Source organism: Festucalex cinctus, chromosome 21 (assembly GCF_051991245.1).
Source record: "Festucalex cinctus isolate MCC-2025b chromosome 21, RoL_Fcin_1.0, whole genome shotgun sequence".
NCBI lineage: Eukaryota > Metazoa > Chordata > Actinopteri > Syngnathiformes > Syngnathidae > Festucalex > Festucalex cinctus.
Genome location: NC_135431.1, coordinates 17318414 through 17337456, shown reverse-complemented (window position 1 = coordinate 17337456; position 19043 = coordinate 17318414). Strand labels below are relative to the sequence as shown.

Here is a 19043-nt window from a genome sequence, read left to right as displayed (position 1 = left end):
AAAAAAAAAAAAGGGGAGTGTTTGCGTGAATGGAGCATGCATGGGTGCTTGTGCTCCCTGCTCCTCAATAGTGTTTAAAAAAATATGATTTAGTAGCCAACACTGTATTTTAATTTATTTAGGCCTATGTGCGCCGGGGTAATTATAGCAGATTTTGTTAATTGATTTGCGGGATGACATTTTATTTTTATTATTATTATTATTATTTGATTTTTATTTTATCAAACACTGAAATATTATATTGTTTGAGTATTTTTTACTGCTTCATTTATTCGTATTTTTGATTTGTTTTAGTACGGTGCATTGGATAGTACGCCACTCACTCCGAGGGGGGAAAAAAAAAAAAAAAAACTTTCAAGTGAGAGTGGGTGACAGTTAAGGCGGCGAGGCCTGGCCCGACTATATGAAAATGTGATCGATCCTCACTAAATATGTGCCAATCCCTACTCATATCCCAAATCTCTGAAATTATTAGAACAACAGTCACAATATATTTTGGTCCTCTTTTCACGTTGCCGTTGCCTGACGGGTTGCACGGATGCGTGCGCGCTCCATGCAGCCGCAGCGCTGCAGCGAGGCGCTTTTTTTTTTTTTTTTTCGCTCGAGATGCACCTGTCTGGCCCCATCCCATGAAATATCCAGGGGATAAATAAATAAATACATAAACGAATAAATAAACAAATGTATAGATAAATAAAAAGAGCTATAAAGTGCTGTTCAGTGTGTGATTGACGTTTCGCTCCCTCTCGCTTTTGGTCAATGCTATGGAACCAAACGTACGCCGACGTAGGTATGTCACATTATGCGTCAAGACGAGCAAAAATTCTAACATGCTAGACTTTCGTCGTGATGGTCGTGAACCGTCCCTGACAACAGGCGACCAATCGTTGAACGTGTCACACTACACGGGCGACGCTACGTCAAGACAACCCAAAATCGTTTACGACATGCCGACCAAGGCATAAGTTGTTACTCTTCACATGCACAGGACGGCCAACAGGGGGCGGCACAGCCTGACCTGCCTACGGTGACTGTACGTCCCTTGATGCACAATAGTTGTAATGCACATGACGAATGTTGTGTCATCTCGTCAGCTGTTGGATCCGGAGAGACGTGGTGTTCTACTTGGCGTGCGTGGCCTACTTCTGCATCGTCTTCCTACTCAACGTGGCCATGTTTGTTGTGGTCATGCAGCAGATCTGCGGACGCAACGGCAAACGCGGGAACCGCACGCTGCGGGAGGAGGTACCGAAAGCAGATCGCGGGACTGCTACCGGACGTCGCGTCTGTTTATCGTTATCTCCTTGGTAACGTCGCTTGCTTGTTGTGCGCTCAGGTGGTCCGCAACCTCCGCAGCGTGGTCAGCCTGACCTTCCTGCTCGGGATGACCTGGGCCTTCGCCTTCTTCGCCTGGGGGCCGGTCAGCCTCGTCTTCGTCTACCTCTTCGCTATCTTCAACTCGCTGCAAGGTTTTCAAGCTTAAAAATGGTTTTCAATATTTTTTCTTTTTTGGGAACGAAAAGCTGCCCAAAAAAATATCCTGAAATATAAACTGACATCACATTGCTGTTGCCTTGAACGCGGCCGCAGGCCTCTTCATCTTCTTCTTCCACTGCGCCCTCAAAGAGAACGTTCAGAAGCAGTGGAGACGCTCGCTTTGCTGCGCTCGCTTCAGACTCTCCGACAACTCGGGTAACCTTCGATCATCATCATCATACATTTTTACTTAACTCCTCTGCTCACTCTCTTGCTGTTATGAAATGAGAGACTATCATATCACGGCGGGTTTGAGGAAATCAAAAGCAAGAAGAAAAGTCGGTTAGCTTAATGCTAACATACAATGTGAACTGCAATCCACAGGCTAATTGAAATTAGCATAGCTTCGAACAACGGCTACAAAACATTGAGGACCAACATACTTAATTATTTTATTTTATTTTTTTATTATACACATTAAGGCACTCATGTGTCATCAAATAACAAATGACTTGAAATATATTGAGCATAAGCATTCGAACAATATAATTGACCACAGAAAATAAAAGGGAAAAAAACAAAACCGAAATTATATTTGTATGAGCACATTCTGTAACAAATTAAATATTTCCAAAAAAGAAAATAAATGGAGGGCTTTTCTATCCATAACCAATTTCAAAGATTTGCAGAATAGTAGAAAATATATTTTCCAGCGGAGTAGACACTGTTTTGTTTTTAACTCTTTGACCACCAAAAACGTTTAATAATGATTAGTAAAATCATGATGTATGCCGCCATAAACGTTAAATGACGACTGTTTTTTTTTTTTTTGTGTTTGTTTGTTTGTTTGTTTTTTTAATCAATAGGCAGTGCCATGTCTTAGTGCAGCGCTGCCTGGTTTTAATGGGTTGTGGAATCAAAAACATCCACTAACTATGGCCAGCAGATGACATGGCATTGTATCTCTTTTCAATGAGTATTTGGAATTACAATGAAACATCTGACGGAATCTGATGAAATCGAATGTTTTCAAGGATGAAGTGAATGATAAAAGCCTTTGTCACATTAAATCTAATTCGCAGCACGTGACTAAACAAAAAATATTAGTGTCAAAGTCACTGTTGTGGAGAAAATGTATCTTTTTACAAAAAGCTTGTTTTCTCCTTAGCTTTTCAATTTTCAATTGTCACTCAAATGACCTCTTTTCAAATGGTGATTGCTAAAGAACGGAATAAGGTCGAAAAAAAAAAAAAATTTCCAATGAAAGAATGGAGTGCAAGCGATCTTTCATGTGGTACACACCTTGTACATGTAGTAAAAGCACACAATATTCTGTTTGCCTTGCAACATGAGTTGAAATGCTCAAAATCTGCTGGCACTGCGTTTTTTTTGTTTTTTGTTTTTATAACGTGGCAGTGAAGAGTTAAATATCTGCATTTGTGAATAAAAAATGTCCCTAAATGCAATAAAACGTTCACATTTTTTTTTAATTTATCTCCCTGAAGCACACAAAACAGAATAGCTTCTTCTGTCGGGGGGGGGGAGTCAATATATTTTTTTTATTGTAACCAACTCAGTACCAACATACTACATGCTTTGCTGGACCGCGGTTGACGGCTTCTTTCTTTGGTGGTGGTCCTTATGCATGCCAGATCCGTCGCACCAGCATCTACTGAAACTCAACAGAAGTAGCCTCTCCCTCCCACAGCCCCTTGAATCAGTGGGTGCTGATGTCTGTGGATCTCACTTTGCTTTATCTATCCTTCCCTCCTTCCTCTCTTTAGTTTTTCCTCTGGTCACTTGAGATCTCAATTTATTGGAAGTTTGAGGTTTCTGGGGTTGGCATAAGACTCTGGTTTTGTAACCACGCAGGAGGGGTTTTGTTGGTGCTGGATTTCACTTTGATGGATTGGATGTACTGGCTTCTATGGATCTCACTCTGCCTTATCGATCCTTCCCTCCTTCCTCTCTTTAGTTTTTCCTCTGGTCTCTTGAGATCTCGCTAAATTTGCTGGAATTTAGAGGCTTCCGGGGTTGGCGTAAGACTGATTTTGTAATCATGGGGAAGGCAGGAAGTGTTTGGTCGGTGCTGGATTTCACTTTGATTTATCTTTCTTTTCTCTTTATTTTTTTCTGACCTTTTCTCTGGTCTCCTGACCATTTAAACCTCACGACTCTGGCAAGATTCTGAAGTACCTGGTTAAGGCGAAGGGTAATGGGATATTTACAAGGCTTTAGGTGAATTAATGAGTATAAATTTATACGTATTTGCACGCGCACGCACGCACGCACGCAAACGCACGCACGCACGCAAACGCACACACGCAAACGCACGCACACACACACACACACAAAAAAAAGAGCAATGATGATAAGACGTTGAATCGGTAAGACTACCGAATGAACAATTCTGAGCTCTTTAAAAATAAATAAATAAATAAATAAATAAATAAATAAATAGCGCTGCATGTCTCAGAGGAGCTCAGGGCTGCCCAGCGTGCTGTGGCACAAGCTGGTACTACATCAACGCTGTGCCATTCGACATTTGGACTTGCTTGTTACTGTAGAAACGACAGCTTCTAAATCTACAATATAGTGGTGGTTCAGTTAATTAAAAATCCAAACTGTGATGATGATGATGATGATGATGAGGAGGAGGGGGAGGAGGAAGTGGATGTCGGTGGTCACATGACTTGCTTGTGTGTCAGACTGGAGTAAAACGGCAACCAACAATACCAAGAAGGCGACTTCGGAGCAGGCCGCCCAGTCCTTGTCATCGGGCTCGTTTGGCTCCAACGCCGCCTACTGGACGTCCAAGGCCAAAATCACACTGACGCCTTTCGGCAATACAGGTGCCTGAGTCATTTTTAAGTCTTCAATTTTAAGATTTGATAGATGCTTGGCTAAAAAAAAATGACATTTCAACTTGACATTGACTCAAACTTCAGTTGACCACGATGGCCATGTATTTATTAATTTACATAATTTCTCAACACTTCCTAAATGAAGTTCAACTTGTGACCTTAAAATCATCTTTTTGTTGGCAGAAAAATAAAATCAGACCGGCCTCTTTTCCTCCAAGGCGGAGCCCATCTCGTCGTCGTCCGTACTTCCCATTAGCCAGATGATTGACAAGGTCAAAGGTTACTGCTCCACGCACTCCTAAAAGACAAACCGCTCACCCCGAAACCCTTCCAGACGACAGGATGCCACCACAACGCCGTGATATTCACAACAAACAGGAAGTGACATCATGGCGCGACCGTTACACAAATTCTTCAGGAATGTCCTTGGATGGTGACTTGGTGTTTGCCAGATGGACACCGAGATGGACGCCAGGTGGTCCCCGGGTGGTGGATTGGTGGTGCCAGGGCACCAGCTCACTTTCCCGCCCAGAAATGAAGGCCAGGAAAAGCAAACATGGAGGAAGAGTCTTTTTTTCTAAACTATTTAATGTATTTTGACAAAATTGTTCCTGTGTTAAGTTTCCATTTGCTTTCATTTGCTTGACTCGAGCGGACGTCATGCAAAGCGAATCATGAACACTAGTGTGTTTGTAAGCAGAAAGTTGCTGAGTCATGTTCTAGCGTGAAGCATAACAACAATGTTTGGATCGTCAAATGGCATTTCTGGAACTTCTAGCACAAACTTTTTCGAGTAACAACTTGTCATGACTGACACTAACATACAACCTTCATGTGCTTTCAATGCAGTCTGTAACACGAGGCATTTCAACTGTGTGGTGTCTCATTTGAAACACTAGGGGGCACTATGTTAGAGGAATCGCCCCATTCCTCATGGCATTACATGACAACATGAACAGAGTACAATCCAATACTGCAAAACAAAATAAATCAATGACAACTGTGATTGTATACTCAGTGTAGCAAAGGTGCCCGGAGGCCCCAAGCAAGAAGGAATGAAGTTGCCTGACTGGACTAAGGAGTAGAGCGATGGAGAGCGTATCCACCTTATTCCTGAGGGGTCTCGAAAATATTAACCAAAAATCTATAGAAACACAATTGCCATGGTAAGCAACTAACTACATCATATCTCCCATTATGGAGAAGTTGGGGACATTTATTTAAGAGATGAAAATAACCAGAACTATCCAAAATTATTTACCAAAAATCAAAAACACATTTTCTCATTCTTATTGCTGTAGTAGCTGGCCATAGTAAGAAACTAAATACTACAACTCCAGTGTTTATTATAGCTGTCATTAAGGACAAATTGGGGGCATTTAAGGGACAAAAATAACCATAAATGTCCAAAAATATTCACCAAAAATCAATACACACATTTTTCTCATTCTGATTGCTGTAGTAACTTGCCATGGTAAGCAACTAACTACTACAGCTTTAATATTCATCACATCTCCCATTATGAACAATTTGGGGACAAAAATAACCATAAAAGTTCAAAAATATTCACCAAAAATAAATAGAAACACCGTTCTTTTCTTGTTCTGATTGCTGTAGTAGCTGGAAATGGTAGACCACTGTTTACCACACTTCACAATCTCATCGTGTGTCGTTATGCACAAGTAGAAGAAAGGGGAAAAGCAATTTCTTAAAGTAAATAACTTACAGGTTAGGGGATATGACGGTATATTAGGGCCACGTATGAGAGAGAGCGCAAGAGCGAACGTTTGTTTGAATGATGAATTGACGGTTTCTTTGTTGTTATTTTTGTTATATTATGTTGTTTGTTTTGATTGTTGCAATAATTAATAAAAAAAGAAGAAGAAGATGGGGGTAGAGACAAGCCCAGCATTCTATTTCCGCTGTGTGCGTCATTACCGGTATGCGTTTCGCAGACTCTGTGAATTAAATTTTTCGAAATATTATTTACTTTATTATATTTAGTATTGTTAAATAATTCCGTAAATTCACAAAATTGGCCCAGTAGAATACGTAATTGAAGAGATGACATAATTCATGTGAAAACAAGCAGCATCCGTTCAAGTGCGCATGCGCGGAGGCGGCTAAATTCAAAACTCCAGAGTCCAGACGTTACCTTCCAGTTGAAGACGTTAGCTTGAGAACAGTTTGCTTTTTATTTTCATCTTCAGCCGTGACGTTATGATTACAACACTTTGTTAACGCGGAACCATATTTATCAATACGTTTAAAGGTTTCACGAGTAACTGCTACGAGGTATGTCTAACTTTCTTATTTGTACTGTTTTATGAACAACAAGCTAGCAGCCAAATGCAAGTGCGCACAAATTCGATGTTTGTAAAGTTGCTCACGTTTGGTTTCTTCCTTGAGAAGCACTAATACCGACAAACGTCGTTATTTTGCTATTAATAGGTGTATATATGGTTTAATTTGTTTAGAAAAAAATCTCCCCAAAATTAAAACACAACTTTTGAAAAACAATTTGCTTGCCGATGCAACTTTGGTTGTACCTAAATTGATTCTTTTTATAGTTTAGTTGCAAATGGAGCCCTTGGACTTTTGCAAGAATGAGTGAGTCAAAACCGTTAACATTAACATGATGTTCTTCATACATCTTGTGATTGTGTTTTGTGATCTGACTTTTTTATTTATTTATTTTTTATTTTATTTTATTTTTTAAATATTATTACAGTGAAAACAGTGTATCCTCCAGGAGACGCATTTCATCTGTGAGTAACTTAATGATGAAGACAAGCTACACTTAAAAAAATAAAAAAATAAAAAAATAAAAAAAATGAATTAGAATTATTTTACATTGTAATTTTCCAGATTCTTAAAGTGTCACGGAAATCAACAAGATCCCCGGATCCAGACCAACAGGAGAATGAGGTAAATGGTGGTTTGAAATATATACTAGAATACTACTCACTCAGTTTTTCTGATGTTTTATTTTCATTCAGGTTGAATGTGCCAAACCGATTGAAAAAAGAAATTCCAGAAGAGTTAGCTTTGCACCGGCCAATGATGTCCTACTTTTTTCCAAGTAAACCACTGACAACACACGTCTTTGTCTTAAAACAACAACAGCATGTTTTAATACTTTCTTCCTTTCCAAAGGGATGTGAAAAATGTCAGAAGTCCATTCCAAGAGTTAATGACTACAGGTTTGTTAAGTCCCATACAGAGATGGGAATCCAGGTCTAGAAAGTAAAAAGTCTGCCAGAGTTTGGCTTTAGCTACAGGTGCTTGTACTCAACCGGCAGGTAAATGAAGTCATTACGAGAAGTACCTGCAGCTAAAGCCAATCTCTGGCAGATTTTTATTTTCTTGCCCTGGTTTTCCCCATCTCTCTCTCTCTCTCTCTCCTCTCTCTCTCTCTCTCTCTCTCTCTCATTCTCTCTCCTCTCTCTCTCTCTCTCTCTCTCTCTCTCTCTCTCTCTCTCTCTCTCTCTCTCTCTCTCTCTCTCTCTCTCTCTCTCTCCTCTCTCTCTCTCATCTCTCTCTCTCTCTCTCTCTCTCTCTCTCTCTCTCTTCTCTCTCTCCTCTCTCTCTCTCTCTCTCTCTCTCTCTCTCTCTCTCTCTCTCTCTCTCTCTCTCTCTCTCTCTGTGTGTGTGTGTATATGTATATGTATATATATATATGGATGTATATGTATATATATGTATATATATGTATATATATATATGTACTTTTATATATGTATATATATATATGTATATATATATGTATGTATGTATGTATAATACTGAATATTGCGCAGTTTTGAATACTGAATATTGCGCAGTTTTGAATTTTTTTTTTATTTTTTATTTTTTCTTGGCAGCAATACCAGCACAAAATAGGTAAAGTGACTCTTTCAAATGATCTTATGTTCTGGAAAATAAATTGATTTGTATATAGCATTTTTCATTTGCTCCATTGTAGTGTCCATGTGTCAATTGGTGAAGATGGGAAACAACAAATAATGGGTATGTTTTGTTTTTTTTGTTTTCGTTTTATTTCTCTTCTCCCCAATTCTGTTGCTTGCTGTTTGTTTTTGCATTGTAAATAAGACTGCTATATTATGAAGGAAATAGAAATCATGATTATTATTTTGGTTATGATTGAAATCACGATTAGGACAATCATTTATTTTTTGGGACAAAACAAGAAATGTTTCAATGCAATAATATGGCAAAAAAAATCTTTGAAACACTATAGTTATGTTCAGTCTGGAATTAAGTTTCTTTTGGATGAAATTTTAATTTTTACATTTTAGGAAATGTGCAAATGTATAAATGTAATCAACTCAAAATTAGAATTAATCTTTTGGTTTTTTTTTTTTAACGATTATGCTGATTTTGTAATTGTGGAGTGTAATAATTGGAATTGAATTTCGATTAATTGCACAGTGCTAATTGTAAATATGCTTCCAAACTCAATCTAGGAATGGCACCACTGATAAGTGCACCTCTTCATGGCTCTGAACTAAAAGGAAATGTGAGATTCTCTTCATTACTTTATGTGACATTTTGAATGTGAATTATCGTAATGTTCTTTAAAGATATTTTACAAATCTTTTGGGTATGCATTCATTTACATTTGACTTGTCTTCAGGTCAACTTTGAACTTGGGGAAGTCTTTGGAGAGAAAACTGTGATGTATAGTGAGGATGATGGCTTGATGGAGATGACCCAGAGTCACACTATCAACATTGCTGATAGTGAAGACTATCTTACATATGCTGCACAGAAAAAGAAGACAGCAATGTCCTCAGCAGATAGCAAATCTGTGAATACGAGCCTCTGCGATAACACAAACATCACAAGAGAGTTCCAAATGGCATGCGCTGGCAAAGTCACAGGTAGCAGAGTTATGTCATCAGTGCCAAGTGTTGATCCTTCTTTCAACTTGCTCTGTAGTCGTTCAAAATCAAGTGGCTTAAATTTAAAATTTTATGGAACCACGTTGGAAACCACCATGTCCCAGATGAAAATCCAGAAGATCGATGTGGATAAGGAAAATCAAGCTTCAACTTTGCTTTCTTCTGAAATGGGGAAATCAACAACTAACAGCAGGAGTATCGGACCCTCTCAAGATGATGATGGCAAGATGGATAGGACAGTTGCTCACACCGTTGCAGGATTGACAGATGACGCCGATGATCCTTTTCGGTGTCTTTTTCCTCAACAAGAAATGTATTCCCAGCCTGATACTGCATCGCAAGCAAGACGCAACCCAAAAGCGTTGCAGGAACAGACCACAATAACACTGGGATCACTCAACACAAAAGGTACTTTATTTCATGTCTTACGGACTTATTTTCATTTCATTTTTCTGAGTAGCATTTTAACATCTTTTCTACATGTTGCTTTTTTTTTTTTTTTTCCCTTTGACAGAAGCGTCTGGAAACGGGTAACGTGTATTCTCATTCCATTTATCAATGTTTACTACATTTGTGTTTCAGGAACTGCCAGTCAGAATTTTTGTGAATGTGCCACAGATCTTACAAATATTGTAAGGAACAAATATTGTTTGATTCCCAACAGGTTTGAGAAGGGAAAAGCTGAAGGAGTGACTCTGCAGACAACTGGTATGGTTTTGTTTTCTTTTTCTCACCAATTAGCTGCAGTCATATAATGCTGTTTCATTAGCATTTCATTTATCTATTTACATTTTTAGATACCAGCTCTTTAAAAAATCATTTTCATGCACTTCAATGGCACAAGGTAAGTTTGTAAAATCATGCATAATGAATGACTGATTTTATTGTTTGTTGCCTTTATTACACTTCTTATATTCATTAAAGTGTAACAGCCATGACCAAAGTTTATTACAGCTAGCTTCAGTTTTATGGTTGTTATTGCATCTGTATTGTTGAATGAGCAGGAAGGATTCACTAAAATCTTTTGTAGAAGAAGAGTCAACATTGAAAATATTGACTTAAAAAAATACTAGGATTTAAAAACATTAATATACACATGATTATTATTATTTTTTTTGTAACATTACTCGCTTTCAGGTTTATTGAAAGTACGGTATATGATTTGCTGATTTTGTGGTTATTTTTTTTAGGACAATTTAAACGAAAAATCCACCGAGAAAACAATAAGGTTGACTACAGATGACGCCTGTATGGACATGACGCGGAGTGATACTGTTCAAATCACAGGAGAGCTGGCGCCTCCCCCAGCTCCAAATTTGCTCTGCGAAGGAAAAAGATCCTTTTTAGTGTCATCTATGGAAACGAAACTCAGAGAGACTACTGGCCCACCTGTTTCGTCTGAAATCATTTTGGACTCCAACTTTGAAAAATTCCTGACAAACATCTTTAAACCAGAAGGCCCCAGTGTTAATTCTGGACATGCTGGAATAGCTCCGATGAACACACTGCTTCGGGCAAATGAGCAAGCATCTAATGGACATCCAATCCTTCCCAAAGACGACCTGAACATGAACGTGACAGAATTTCAAAAAGGCCACACCAAGGAGATTGGAAGGACAGATGAGCCTCTCCAATGTCTCCAACTTCAAAGTGGACAAACCACATTTCCTCAGCTGTTATCTAATGAACAGAGGTCATCTAATAATACAGGTGCAATAATTTATACGCTATTAAAATAAGTTAGTGATATTTGCAATTTAAATGTACATAAAAACTAAATGAATGATTTTGTTCTGTGTGCATTTAGGGAAGGAAACCGATTTGAGGCGGCCTTGGAAACATCAGGTGAGCTTCTTTCTTTTTCTTTTTTTTCTTTTTTTTTTTTCTTTTTTTTTTATTTTGTGCTGAGCTGAAGAATAAGAGATGATCGCAGATTAGTCAGATGAGTTGCATTTTGCACCCGAGAAAAATCATGGGTGCATTAGTTAACTTTTGCAGCCTAAATCTAAACGTGACAGCTATGCTTTTATTTTTTGGCCGCATCTCCCAGCCCTATTTCAAGTTATTAAGTAAGTTAAGTTATATTTCAAGTTGCCTCTTATGGCCCTAGAAATGAGAGGAATAGAAAATTGCCAATAATTTCATGCAGTTTTAAGAAAAAGATGTTGCAGTGGGAAACAGAAATGTGATTTAACTCATATTTATCTTTTTCAGATAAATTCTGACACTCAAGATGACTGCAGAGAGCAAACGCTGAGATTTACAACTGACCATTCCAACTTGGAGGTGACTCAAAGTTGCTGTGTAAGCACGGCTAGTACTTCCATAATGCAATCTCACAAAATTCGGGACACTTTACCTACCGGTGATAAGAGAACGGCGAGATTCGCAACAAACGATGGTGCAATGGATATGACGCAAAGTCTTACCGGAAACATTGATACGCCTTTTGCATGTAAAAATATCCACGCTGTACCTGCTGGAGGAGAGAAAACAATCAGGTTCCCAGCAAATGACGCCGCAATGGATATGACGCAAAGTGTTACCGTAAACATTGAGACTCCCTTTGAACCAGGCGCACCTAAAAATGTCTACTCTCAACATTCCGGGGGAATAAAAACGATTCGGTTTTCAACAAATGATGCAGAGGAGGATGTGACGGGAAAATTCACCTCAAACATTGCGCCAGATGCCCACCAAAATGTCAACTTCGAAGCTGCTGGAGGAGAGAAAACTTTTCTGTTGTCTGCAAGTGACTCAGCAATGGATGTGATGCAAAACCAGGCAAGAAACATTGCTGCACCTTTGGAACCAGGAGCACCTCGCAATGAGCCTTCTGGAGGAGAGCAAACCGTAAGGTTTCCAGAAATGAATGTGACACGAAGCCTCACCGTAAATGTTGATGCTCTTTTTGAACCGGGAACACACCAGAATGTTGACTTTGTACCTGTTGGAGGAGAAAAACTGATCCGGTTTTCAGCAAATGCCACAGCAATGGATGTGACGCGAAGCCTCACCATAAACATGGATGCTCCTTTTGAACCAGGAGCACAACAGAATGTTGACTTTGTACCTGCTACAGAAGAAAAACTGATCCGATTTTCAGCAAATGCCACAGCAATGGATATGACGCAATGCCTCACCACAAACATTGAAAAGAATTTGGAAGCGGATGCACAGCAGACTGTTCCAGAGACGTGGCCAGAAAATGACGTGGATATGGAACACATTCAACAAAAAAACGAATTTTTGACTTCTGAAGAGGAGAGGACGTTAAGATTAACGGCAAATGATGTCGCTATGGATGTAACGCAAAGTCACACTGTAAACATTGCTGGTCGGTTTGAAATTCCTCCTGCCAAGAAACAAGATGAGACGTTTGGAGTGGCCAAAAAAAAATCTTTATCAGTACTCAGTTTCAATCCAGGACAAAATATCTTTTGCAAAACGGCTTCCCTCTGCAAAGCAGACCTTCCAGCAGAAGCATCCTTTGACACAAACCACTTCATGCCAACTAAAACATCTGCTTTGAATAATAAATCTGAAGTTCCAGGTGCTAAAGACCACCAAGAAAAGTTTTTCAGTCCAGAGAAGAACATGGATGACTCTTCCCATGCTGTCGAGACTGACGTAAGCATCGAGCTAACAGAAGGTCAAGCGGCTGCCGGAGCCGGATGCTCAGATGAGCCCCATCGATGTCAATCAACAACACCACACGGACATGCTAACGTTCAAGAGATGACGTCACAGCAGACCAGTCATGAGCTCACTCATGACTGGAGTCAAAAAAGTCCAGATCCCGACTTGACAAATCAAAGCAGCCCCTCGTTGCAGAAGGTGAATTCACCTCATGCCAGCGACCACGACACAGATTCAAATCCTTCACGGCAGTCGAAACGATTAAGTCTTGCTGACATTCAGTTCAAAATGAAGCGCTTGAGCCACGTGATAAACGAGACCTCTGAGATGACTGCCGCGGACAGCTACGCAGCAGCGCCTTTGCCTTATTTGGACGCGGACAAAAACGCAAAGGATGACAATGATTTGACACTCGAATTTGTGCCAGATGTCAAAACGGGCAAGACGGACGACGAGGTGACACAATCCGGGCGGCACGACAAAGTAACCGTGAGAACTCCTTTCAAATGTAAGACGACAGAGCTGATGTTGAGACTGTCGACTGGATGCTTCAAGCCAAAACTCCCTCAAAGAAACCGAATTGATGAGCCAAAGGTAGACTTTGAGGAAAAAACAGGAAGTCAGGCAACAGTTGACAATGTTACAAATAACCTGAACAGGTGGAACGATGACGACGCGAGTGACATTTACGACGAAGAGCTTGCTAGCTGTGAAGACTTATCGGAAACGCTGGACCCCGAAAATCCCCCAAGAATCTCCGAAAGAGCGATCGCCTTTGAACAGTTCAACATCGATGAAGCGTTGCTGGCTGATTGTTTTCAAGGAAACAGCCCGAACGCTTCGCAAGCAATCAAGAGAAGCTTGCCATCCCCTGAAAACAGTCCAGAGGACAAGAAAATGAAGCCATCAACTGTTGCAACGGTACGTCATTTTACATCAATCCAAAGCAGGCACGTAACCACTCATTTAAAAAAATAAATAAATTCTCATGTTGGATTTCTTAGCAGGAAATGGCAACGCGTGATCTGGATTACGATCGTGTGAACGTCACTACAATTCCAACCATGTCAAACCAGACGATGGATTCCTCCAGCAGCACTCACTCAAACAGCAGCCGATGTGACACCACATTCAACTCCAGTAAGTTCTCCCAGTCTATAACGTTTTCATTTGCTCCCAAAAACGTATAAATATGTTCTATTTTAAATGTTTTGTTTCCCAGACGTTTTTTTTTTTTTTTTTAATGCTAGAGCATACAGGCTTTGATGCAGCCTCTCAACTGCAAAGAACAGTTGAAGAAAATGGTAGTTATTACACAAACGGCCAGCAGGTGGCAGCAGAGAAAAGATCAACAAGGGCCATGTTGAAAAAAAGCTCAATCTAGTCTAATTAGATTTGTGAATAATGATGAAACTTATATTCTAATGCTAATTGCTGCAAGACTGAAACAGATAGAAATATACTTTTTTTTTCCTGATTAAAGAAGAGACTTTAATCTTTCTTTTGGTAGGTTCTATTTTTTTTCTATAGACTTTGCAAAATCAGTCAAAATCCAGTAAAGCTGCCGGGAGTGAAGGGGATTGCTTCTGTGAAAATGGCAGGGAGTGAATGAGTTTGAAAAAGAAAGAAAAGAAAAAAAAATTGTATATCAGTGTTTGTTTTTGTTGCTTTCAGCTTTTAAACATAGCATGCTCGAGTCCCATCTTGAAGACAGTGATGTCCAGGTTTGGTTTTTTTTTAGATCTATATTCATGATTGCATGACCTGTTAGTCCACCAAATGTACCGCCAAGATTGTCTTTTGGTTTGCTTCCAGAAATTAATGGATGGCAGTATAACGGTGCTCGAGTTCTTTAAACTCTTCAACATCGACTTTGTGATTCATAAACCCCGGCAAAGCGTCCTTCCTGGCGCCGTAGGTTTACACCAGCAAGAAGATGAAAGCAAAAGTGACATGCAATTAATCTCAATATTATTTTCATTGTGCTCAGCTTCCCCGTGGCACTGGTTGCTCAGCGATGGATGTGTTAAAAAACAGACATATCTGTCGTCCCAAACAAATGGTCTATGAATCTGATTTCCAGATCCTGTCTGGAAAGGTGGAAGGGTAAGAGTAGTTTTTTATTTTATTATTAAAGTCTTCAAAGTTTAAAATACATATTTTTCGTCTTTTCAGGTTGAGTTGCAGAACGTTGGACTTAAACAAACCTCTCAAGATGGTCAATAAACATTTGTGGGAGAATGTGAAAAAATCTTCAGAAAAGGAGGTATTGCATTTTCTTTGTCGTCGTCAAGCTTGCAAATGTGGTGAATTTAATCGTCAGTGACTGCATTTGTTTGAATCCACAGATCAAATCTTTTGGTGCGAAACTCAAAGAACGAAACAATTTCTTCAGAAAGATGAGCAAAGTCCGCGCACATGAAATGAAGGAGGCCCTGTACTCGGATCTTGTACGCAATCTTGCGGTAACGAGAAAACCCCGCCAAAATTCTTCAGTGTGCTTTTGAGACCAGTTCGAGGTCATCTGACATTTGAAATGTTATTCTTTGCAGGACGAGCAACAGAAGTTGAGAAGTTCAATTGAGTCTAATGAGATGATCAAAATGCTGGATGCGTGTATTTTGGATTTGGAAGCAGGTAATGCAATCAGTATATCTAAGAACTGATAGTAGCAGAGGGTTAAAAGGTTACTACTGAAAACCTTTATACATTACTCACCCCCACCAAAATACAGAGATAGCAGCAGTTGAAGAAAAAGGAACAGAAAACATGCCAAGTTTGAAGTCACTCCAGGAAGGTAAGCTAGCACGCTACTAATGTTTCATTTGCTGTCTATATACATTTGACATCCAGTTGTAAAATTAAAAAAAATATATTTTCTTCAACAGAAATGAAGAAAGTCAGTGAGGCTTTGGATGACAACAACCGGTAAACAGCAACTATTTCAGTCATTTGAATTGAAACATGCACAGTTGTTTGCCAGTTAACATTAAAAATTGTTTTTGTGTGAACTATATGCTTTCTTCAGACAAATATATGAACTGGAGGCGCAGAAAAAGCAGGCTTCAAACAAATTGGGCGGTTTGAAAGCGGAGACGAAGAATCTGCAGAGCTTCCTCGGCGTACTCGAACCGTCAGTTTCTCTTTTCGTGGCTTCTGATGCGGCGACTCAAAAATGTCAACTTGTTGAATTGTGCCCTCTGCTATTTGACAAGGCCAAAAGTATATCGATGTTGTTGTTTTTTTTTTTGTAAAATGTCTTCACAGACTCAATGAATGGAGATTTAGAGAAAAGACGGAAAACTACACCCTCTACACATTCCTCCACTGCACATTGCATTTACAGATGGCGCACGCAGGTACATACATGTTTTATTTTTTTTATTTGTGTTGTAATCAATTACTTTGAGAAATAATAAAAGTACTGTCTTTGTTTTGTAGGAAACAGTGCTGATAAGGAACCTGAGCGGAAAACCTCACAAATCAATTTCAAATTTCAACTCGATGGTGAGGAAAACGACTCATTTCCGTTTCGTTTGCACTCTCATCCACCATTTGCTAGTAGGGGTGTAAATTGCCTCGTACCTGACGATTCGATCCGTATCATGATTCATAAGTCACGATTCGATTCGATACTGATTAATCCCAATATGAATTTACAAGTCGATTGTTGCGATTTTTTATTTTTTTTTACTCAAATTTAGAAAATACCATTCAGTAAACTTGTACACTGTAGGATTTATATGAAGTTGTATTATTTATTGATCTGAAACTTCAGTTTTATAACTGTGAGCCACTGTATTTAACAAACCGGTTGTAACTTTTTTTCATGTTAGAACAGCATTGAAATAAAATATTAAGGCTTAATGTTCCATTAATATAACATTCTTCTTTTTCATGTACAATTAATACCTTTTTAAAAACTATTTTTTCCTCTTGCTGTCGACTGATGACATCACCTGTGCTGAGGAAGTAGGTAACGACCAATCATGTCTCATCTGTTTTTTGGAGGTGGTCAGCAAACTGAGCCGTGATTGGTCGTGAGCTACTTCTTCAGCATATGTGATGTCGTCATCATCAGTCGACAGCAAGTTGAAAAATTACTTTTTAAAGGTATTAATTGTACATGAAACATAAAGTTACCACATTAATTATAGGCAAAATATTAACTTTTTACTGCTGAAAATGGCTCAATGAGTCAAGTATCCCTTTAAACTCCAAATTAAATTTTGAGGAGGCAGTCGCTGGTTAAATGATTTGAGTTTTATTCATGAAAGTGACGTCTTATCAGTTAAGTGTTACCCAAATATTACATCAGCAAGGGTGAGATGAAATTTTTGTTCACAATTATAAATATAAAGATTCTGAATTGTCCTGTGATGCAGTAAGTCGTGTCTTTCATAAATGTAAGAAAATACTTTTAAATAAAATGTAATTTAAAAAAAAAAAAAACAGATTTAAAAAAAAAAAAGGCCTTTAAAATTCTGTTTTCTTTATGGGGAAAGATGTTAAAATGGATTCATGGTTTTTGGAAAATCATTTCTATTTTTTATTTATTTATTTATTTTACCCCCCGCCCTACTTTTAACTTTTTGTCCATTTGTTTGATGTTTCTGTCTAGATGAGAAGTCGCAGAGCCACGCGCGCTTGGTTCACAAACTACTCTCTCAGTACGTGGAGGGTGAAACGGGCTGGGTGGAGAAGTACCCAACAAGTAGTTACATTCCGGAGGTCTGTGTGGAAGGATGACATTTGAATATTGATTTTGAATTGAATTGGATGTTGACGCTGCTGCTGTGGCTTCCTTCGTACCGTGCACAGTTGCTCCACGACGTGTCTTTGGTGGTGAGTAACTGTCGTCTCTTGGGCGAGGAGTTGCAACTGTTGGAAATTTGGGGCGGTTCACGGCTCAATATCGTGGACATGAGCTGTGAGGACACTCGGTAAGTTAGTTAGTTCGCCTGTGTTTTTATTACTGCCTTTTCCATACAAATAATGTCGCCGTCTCGTTGTAGGGTGAAAATTGCCTTCAGCAGCGTGAGGAGACGTTGCAAGTTTGAGGTCACCTTGTCAGTCAGCTTGGCCAAGCACCTCTATGTTCTTCAAGTGCATGCGTTCAAAAGCATCATTGGAGACACAACGTACGTATGAGTCTTAAGACGGTATGAGAAATCACGTTCCAGCAGGGGTGTCCAAACTTTACCTATTTGGGACCCCCTCAGTAAAAACACTCAAAAGTTCATGAACATTTTTCCAAATATTGTTTTGTGTGTGCAGGGCCGAGCACATTGAGCAGATTGTGGAATCGTTCACTCCAGCCAAGAAGCTCTTGACAAAAATTGTCAAAAAGATTAATTGTGATCGACTTTGTTGAGATTTGTACAGTAAGCACTTGCTTTTTTTTTTTTTTGTCTGCAATGGAGTTTCCACAGTCACCTACTTAGTTCTACTTAGTTTTGTTTGACAAATGACTTAAAATGTTCAAGCTCGTCATTTCATAAGAATGTGTTGAATTCCCGAATTACAGCACTGAATATGTTTTGATTGTGATATTTTGTTTTTGTTACACACTTTTGCATGAGAAAAAAGGCTTTACTATATGTGGTCATTCAAAAATAGTCATTTAAAAAAAGACTTAACGGTACATGGTCTTTATTTTATTTTTATTTTTTTAATTAAATAAAAGCTTTACTATAAATGGTCATTTTAACTTACTACATATTGTCTTTTAAAAAGGTGTTATTTACATAGTCATCTACAAAAAAATAAAATCAGCCTTAGTGTATGGGCTTGAGGCTGTACACGTTTTCTTTTTCAAAAAAACAACAAAAAAACATACTATGTGGTTGTTTTTTTTATGCTTTATACTTTTTCTTTTTAAATGTTTCTAAAAGAGGCCTACTCCGGTCTCCTCCCACAGTCCAAAGACATGCACGGCAGGTTAATTGGGTGCTCCGAATTGTCCCTAGATGTGCTTGTGCGCGTGGATGGTTGTTCGTCTCTGTGTGCCCTGCGATTGGCTGGCAACCAGTCCAGTGTGTCCCCCGCCTACTGCCCAGAGCCAGCTGAGATAGGCGCCAGCACCCCCCGCGACCCTTTGTGAGGAATAAGCGGTCAAGAAAATGGATGGATGGATGGATAAAAGACGCCTTTTTAACTT

At 39.1% G+C, this 19043-nt stretch overlaps 2 protein-coding genes across 12 annotated transcripts in view; both read left to right on the top strand.

Annotated features, from left to right (window-relative positions):
* Window positions 1-5346, top strand: part of adgrg6 (adhesion G protein-coupled receptor G6) — a 36778-nt gene extending 31432 nt beyond the window's left edge. For 7 of the 8 annotated variants that reach the window (XM_077509806.1, XM_077509809.1, XM_077509808.1 and 4 more), the window contains 5 exons: window positions 1095-1245; window positions 1337-1469; window positions 1591-1692; window positions 4185-4328; window positions 4524-5346. In XM_077509806.1, the coding sequence (XP_077365932.1) occupies window positions 1095-1245; window positions 1337-1469; window positions 1591-1692; window positions 4185-4328; window positions 4524-4531 (538 nt within the window). In that variant the 3' untranslated portion in view covers window positions 4532-5346. The remainder of the gene's footprint in view (window positions 1-1094; window positions 1246-1336; window positions 1470-1590; window positions 1693-4184; window positions 4329-4523) is intronic. The other variant, XM_077509807.1, reaches the window with a different exon arrangement.
* Window positions 5347-6484: 1138 nt separating this feature from the next.
* Window positions 6485-18672, top strand: knl1 (kinetochore scaffold 1). Of its 4 annotated transcripts, XM_077511202.1 has the most exons (32): window positions 6485-6635; window positions 6911-6950; window positions 7072-7108; window positions 7209-7268; window positions 7340-7422; window positions 7497-7543; window positions 8204-8222; window positions 8305-8348; window positions 8807-8859; window positions 8977-9652; window positions 9759-9774; window positions 9909-9952; window positions 10042-10088; window positions 10435-10954; window positions 11052-11089; window positions 11459-13804; window positions 13888-14023; window positions 14558-14607; window positions 14699-14797; window positions 14874-14989; window positions 15059-15149; window positions 15232-15348; window positions 15436-15520; window positions 15618-15680; window positions 15772-15811; window positions 15912-16016; window positions 16151-16242; window positions 16325-16390; window positions 17505-17614; window positions 17705-17826; window positions 17899-18024; window positions 18161-18672. In XM_077511202.1, the coding sequence occupies exons 2-32, from the start codon at window positions 6922-6924 to the stop codon at window positions 18255-18257; spliced, it is 5574 nt and encodes a 1857-aa protein (XP_077367328.1). In that variant the 5' UTR covers window positions 6485-6635; window positions 6911-6921; the 3' UTR covers window positions 18258-18672. The 4 variants fall into 4 exon arrangements, with proteins under 4 accessions (XP_077367328.1, XP_077367326.1, XP_077367327.1 ...); XM_077511200.1 differs by lacking the exon at window positions 9759-9774 and having other exon boundaries at window positions 6916-6950; window positions 9827-9952; XM_077511201.1 differs by lacking the exon at window positions 9759-9774 and having other exon boundaries at window positions 9827-9952; window positions 13891-14023.
* The last annotated feature ends 371 nt before the right edge of the window (window positions 18673-19043 follow it).

Bases quoted from the DNA above. Each gene is read 5' to 3' on its own strand.
- knl1 (XM_077511200.1), top strand. From the start codon at position 6,922: ATGGAGCCCTTGGACTTTTGCAAGAATGA. The intron at 7,269-7,339 runs GTAAATGGTGGT...ATTTTCATTCAG, and splicing joins CAGACCAACAGGAGAATGAG to GTTGAATGTGCCAAACCGAT. The intron at 7,423-7,496 runs GTAAACCACTGA...TCCTTTCCAAAG, and splicing joins GATGTCCTACTTTTTTCCAA to GGATGTGAAAAATGTCAGAA.